Below are 5,863 nucleotides of genomic sequence, written 5' to 3'. Positions count from 1 at the left end.
ATGAGTAAGTAATTGATGCTTAAATCTACTTTCGGGGCCCACTTGGTGTATGCTTGGGCTGAGCTTGATCTATCCACGTGCTGAGGCTTTTCCTGGAGTTGAACTCCAAGTTATAATGTGTTTTGGGCGTTCAACTCTGGATCATGACGTGTTTTGGGCGTTTAACTCCAGACAGCAGCATGTACTTGGCGTTCAACGCAAAGTTACGTCGTCAATTTCCGAATAAAGTATGGATTATTATATATTTCTGGAAAGCTCTGGATGTCTACTTTTCAAAGCCATTGAGAGCGCTCCATTTGGAGTTCTGTAGCTCCAGAAAATCCATTTTGAGTGCAGGGAGGTCAGATTCCAACAGCATCAGCAGTCCTTTTGTCAGCCTTTTTCAGAGTTTTGCTCAAGTCCCTCAATTTCTGCCAGAAATTACCTAAAATCACAGAAAAACACACAAACTCATAGTAAAGTCCAGAAATGTGAATTTAACATAAAAAATAATGAAAACATCCCTAAAAGTAGCTTGAACTTACTAAAAACTACCTAAAAATAATGCCAAACAGCGTATAAATTATCCGCTCATCAGTCACATCTATTTCTTTGGCATTAAGTTAGACACTTTGTTAGTTCGTTTTGTGCTTTTAAATCCTATTTTTGAGCTATATCCTTCATCAGGCTTCTAGATAATATTATTCCTTCTATATATCATATGTATGAGCTTAGAACTTTCATAATCCTTGATTAATCTTTGCTTTACGACGCGAGGTAAAGCTTAGACTAATTGGGGTGTTACATTTAGTGGTATTAGAGCGGTTTGTCCTTGTGAGCCTGAGGAATGGACCGATTGTGCTTCATTACATACTCTGTCTTTTATTTGATGCTATTTTACTTGATATTTCATAGCATGCTTGTTTGTGAGTGCCTATTTTGGGTAATTGAAACACTAGGCTTTTGATATTGGGACTGATCACCTTGATATTGATTGTTTGGTGTAGACAGAAAACCCAATGGCCACTCGCGGACTAGGTCGAGCACGTTCACGAGCGAGTAGGGATGCGTGACTGGCTGATAACCATGCCGAGTTCATGGTTGCGATGGCGACTTTGGCAAACACCATGGAAGCGAATGTTGCTGCGTCTTTGCAAGCTGTACAGAGGTTAGCCCAACCGGCAGGAAGCGGAAACGAAAATGGAGAAGGTGCTGATGACAGCTTGAGAGGCGTTCCGAGAATTCTAGCTGCTTTTCAGAAAGATGGCCCGCCGGTTTTCAATGGTTCGACAAACCATATTGAAGCAGACAATTGGTTCCAAGCTGTGGAGCGTGCATTGCTGACTCAACATGTACGGTATGACCAGTTCGTAAAGCATGCGGCTTATCAACTAGTGGGAGAAGTTCAGCAATGGTGGCAACGAGAGCGCCGACTGCTACACCAACAGAACGTGAACATTACCTGGGCGTTATTCGAGGGAGCTTTCTACAAGAAGTACTTTCTTGAGTCGTTAAGGGAGGCCAAAGAATTGGAGCTCTTACAGCTAAAGCAAGGGTCCATGACTATAGCAGAATACACCAGCAAGTTCGAGGAACTCTGTAGGTTCTCGAGGATAAGTCAGGCTACTTCTGGGTCTTATGAGGGATGGAAATGTGTCAAATACGAAGTAGGGCTGAGGGAAGTGTCAGACTTGTTATGTCTCCATTGGAAATAAGGAGATTCTCTGAATTGGTGGACAAGGCGAGGGTTGTCGAAGAATATGCAAAGACGGTATCCTCATCAAGGAACACTCTTGGAGGGAATACTAGTAGGGAACTCGATAATTATCTCGGACCAAGGGAACAGAACTTCAAGAAAGATGGACATACTCCTCAGCATATGCAAGGTCAAGGGAAATTCAGAAGGGGCAACAAATCCCAGTTTCATCAGGAGGAAGGAAATGGTCGATGCTATAATTGTGGGAAACCTGGGCATATATCTAAGCACTATCACCGCGGGAGTAACCAAGATAAGGCTCAGAATCAACAGTCAGGCCGTGTGTGTACCGTGGATGCACGTGATACGACGGGGTCGGACCCTCCGACGAGTGGTAAGAGTGTGCTTTGAATATTCTATATTGCTTGGATCTGAGGATAGCCTAGTTCTATCTCTGCAAAGTCGCCGTTAGGATTACAAGGGCTTAGAGTTGAGTTGGGGGTAAACCATGGGAAAAGAGGATTCTAGTGGCGGTAGTTGAGGATTTCGGACTAGTAATGAAGAACGATCAGAGTGGACATGCCGAAATAGTTTACAGGTATCATTTGTATACTGAGATTATGAGACGCTATGCGCCCGGCAGTGACGATGGTTAATCCTGCCTGTCGAGGTAGTGGCGACGGCGTAAGGACGGTGGTTAATCCCGCTTGCACTTAGATGTGAGGTCGGTGGCAATAGTATCCCGCTCGCATCCCTTCGGATATCTAGAGCGTACAGGCGCAAAACCCTGGATAGTGATCCGAGTACTATATCTCGGGGGTTCCCATATGATGATTCCGAAGGGCAACATCTCTATGGAGATGTATCGGGTTAGTAGTTGAACCGACAATGTGATATCACAACCAATAGGACAGACATTTATCATGTGCATTTTCTAAATGTTTGTTTGCCATTCGGCCATGTCTAGACCTTGTTCTTATGTATTTTCAATGGTAGAGTTTCTACACATCATAGATTAAGGTGTGGAGCTCTGTTGTTCCTCATGAATTAATGCAATTACTACTGTTTTCTATTCAATTCAAGCTTATTCTTGTTCTAAGATATCCATTCGCATTTCAACATGGTGAATGTGATGATCAAGTGACACTCATCACCATTCTCACTTATGAATGCATGCCTGACAACCACTTTCGTTCTACCTGAAAACAAGCTTGAATGCATATCTCTTGGCCTCCTGGTTCAAGACACATGGTTGCCTCTCCTGAGAACAGAGCCTTCCATTCCGTGAGATCAGAGTCTTCGTGGTATAAGCTAGAATCAATTGCCAGCATTCTTGAGATCCGGAAAGTATAAACCTTGTTTGTGGTATTCTGAGTAGGATTTGGGATGGGATGACTGTGACGAGCTTCAAACTCGCGAGTGTTGGGCGCAGTGACAGTGCGCAAAAGGATCATGGATCTTATTGCGACACGATCGAGAACCGACAGATGATTAGCCCTACGTAACCTGTAGCCGGACCATTTTCACTGAGAGGACGGACGGTAGCTATTGACAACAGCGATCCCCCAACATACAGCTTGCCATGGAAAGGAGTACGCATGACTGGATGAAGGCAGTAGGAAAGCAGAGATTCAGGAGGAACAAAGCATCTCCATACGCTTATCTGAAATTCCCACCAATGTATTACATAAGTATCTCTATCTTATTTTATGTTTTATTCATCTTTTAATTATCAAAACCCCATAACTATTTGAATCTGCCTGACTAAGATTTACAAGGTGACCATAGCTTGCTTCAAGCCGACAATCTCCATGGGATCGACCCTTACTCACGTAAGGTATTACTTGGACGACCCAGTGCACTTGCTGGTCAGCTGCATGGAGTTGTGAAGAAGTCTGAAAATCACGATTCCGTGTACCATGATTTTGGTGCCGTTGCCGGGGATTGTTCGAGTTTGGACAACTGACGGTTCATCTTGTTGCTTAGATTAGGTATTTTTCTTTTTATTTTGTTCTTCAGAATTTTTAAGAATGAATTCTAGAGTTTCAGATGATGCGTTCAAAACACCCAAAGTAGAAGGATTTCTGGTGTTTAACGCCCAAGGAGGTAGCCAAGTGGGCGTTAAACGCCAGAATGGATACCATTCTGGGCGTTTAACGCCAGCATAGCACCAAGGAGATAATTTTGTTTTCAATTCAAATCTTTTTCAATTTTTCAAGCTTTAAAACTAATTTTTCAAAATCTTATCTTTTTCATATCCTCTCTTATCAATCATATCTTTTTCAAAATTCAATCTTTTTCATTTTTCTTTTAATATTTTCAAAAATCCTTGCTAACAATTAATGTTGTGATTCAAAAATTTCAAGTTTGTTACTTTCTTGTTAAGAAAGGTTCAATATTTGAATTTTAGAATCTTATCTTTTAATTTCTTGTTAGTCAAGTCATCAATTTTAAAAATAAAATCTTTTTAATTGTTTTTCAATCATATCTTTTTAAAATCATATCTTTTTCAATCAAATCTTTTTCTCAATCATATATTTTTCAAATTCTAATTTCAAAATCTCTTTCTAACTTCTTATCTTTTCAAAATTTATTACCTCCTATCTTTTTCAAAACCACTTAACCACTTTTTCACTTACAATTTTCAAAAATCACTAACCACTTTTTCAAAAAAATCTTTTTAATTAACTAATTATTTTAATTTTAATATTCAAATTTCTTCTCTCTCCCATCTTTTTCTATTTAATCACTAATACTTATCCTCCTTTGATAATTCAGACCCCCCTCTCTCTCTATAAGTTCGAATTCTTCTTTATCTACCTCATCCTTCTATTCTTCTTTTCCTCTGACATATCAAGGAATCTCTGTACTGTGACATAGAGGATTCCATACTTTCTTTATTTTCTTCTCTTTCATATGAGTAGGAACAAAGATAAAGGAATTCTTGTTGAAGCTGATCCTGAACCTGAAAGGACTCTGAAGAGGAAGTTAAGAGAAGCTAAAGCACAACTCTCTGGAGAGGACCTGATAGAAATTTTTTAAAAAAGAAGAAGACATGACAGCCGAAAATAACAACAATGCCAACAATGCAAGGAAGGTGCTTGGTGACTTTACTGCACCTACTCCCGACCTCTATAGGAGAAGCATCTCTATTCCTGCCATCAGAGCAAACAACTTTGAGCTTAAGCCTCAATTAGTTTCTCTGATGCAACAGAATTGTAAGTTTCATGGACTTCCATTGGAAGATCCTCATCAGTTCTTGGCTGAATTTTTACAAATCTGTGACACTGTTAAGACCAATAGAGTTGATCCCGAGGTCTACAGACTTATTCTTTTCCCTTTTGTTGTAAGAGACAGAGCTAGTATATGGTTGAACTCACAACCTAGAGACAGCCTGAACTCTTGGGAAAAGCTGGTTAATGCCTTCTTAGCTAAATTCTTTCCACCTCAAAAGATGAGTAAGCTTAGAGTGGAAGTTCAAACTTTCAAACAGAAGGAAGGTGAATCCCTCTATGAAGCTTGAGAAAGATATAAGCAATTGATCAGAAGGTGTCCTTCTGACAAGCTTTCAGAATGGAGCATTATAGATACATTCTATGATGGTCTGTTTGAGTTATCCAAGATGTCATTGGACCATTCTGCAGGTAGATCTATTTATCTGAAGAAAATGCCTGTAGAAGCCCAGGAACTCATTGAAATGGTTGCAAATAACAAGTTCATGTACACTTCTGAAAGAAATCCTGTGAATAATGGGACAACTCAGAAAAAAGGAGTTCTTGAGATTGATACTCTGAATGCGATATTGGCTCAGAACAAAATATTGACTCAGCAAGTCAATATGATTTCTCAGAATCTGATTGGATTGCAAGCTGCATCTGGCAGTGCTAAAGAAGCCTCCTCTGAAGGAGAAGCTTATAACCTTGAGAATCCTGCGATAGAAGAGGTGAATTACATGGGAGAACCCTATGGAAACACCTACAATTCTTCATGGAGGAATCACCCAAATTTCTCATGGAAGGATCAACAGAAGCCTCAACAAGGCTTCAATAACAATAATGTTGGAAGAAATATGTTTAGCAATAGCAAGCCTTTTCCATCATCTTCTCAGCACTAGATAGAGAATTCTGAGCAGAGTCTCTCTAGCTTAGCAACCACAGTCTCTGAGTTATCCAAGACCACTCTCATTTT

At 40.2% G+C, this 5,863-nt stretch overlaps 1 protein-coding gene and 1 non-coding gene across 2 annotated transcripts; one reads left to right on the top strand and one right to left on the bottom strand.

Annotated features, from left to right (window-relative positions):
- Positions 1 to 1,085: 1,085 nt before the first annotated feature.
- On the top strand, positions 1,086 to 2,086 carry LOC107484933 (uncharacterized). The gene is made up of 2 exons (XM_016105485.1): positions 1,086 to 1,564; positions 1,651 to 2,086. The coding sequence occupies exons 1-2, from the start codon at positions 1,086 to 1,088 to the stop codon at positions 2,084 to 2,086; spliced, it is 915 nt and encodes a 304-aa protein (XP_015960971.1).
- A 3,049-nt stretch (positions 2,087 to 5,135) lies between these two features.
- Positions 5,136 to 5,243, bottom strand: LOC127747158 (small nucleolar RNA R71). The gene has a single exon (XR_008008962.1). It is a non-coding gene; the product is annotated as a small nucleolar RNA R71 (small nucleolar RNA).
- Between the last annotated feature and the right edge of the window lie 620 nt (positions 5,244 to 5,863).

This window comes from Arachis duranensis, chromosome 4 (genome assembly GCF_000817695.3).
Source record: "Arachis duranensis cultivar V14167 chromosome 4, aradu.V14167.gnm2.J7QH, whole genome shotgun sequence".
Taxonomy (NCBI): Eukaryota; Viridiplantae; Streptophyta; class Magnoliopsida; order Fabales; family Fabaceae; genus Arachis; species Arachis duranensis.
Note: the sequence above shows the minus strand (reverse complement) of the source record. Positions and strands in the feature narration are given on the sequence as shown.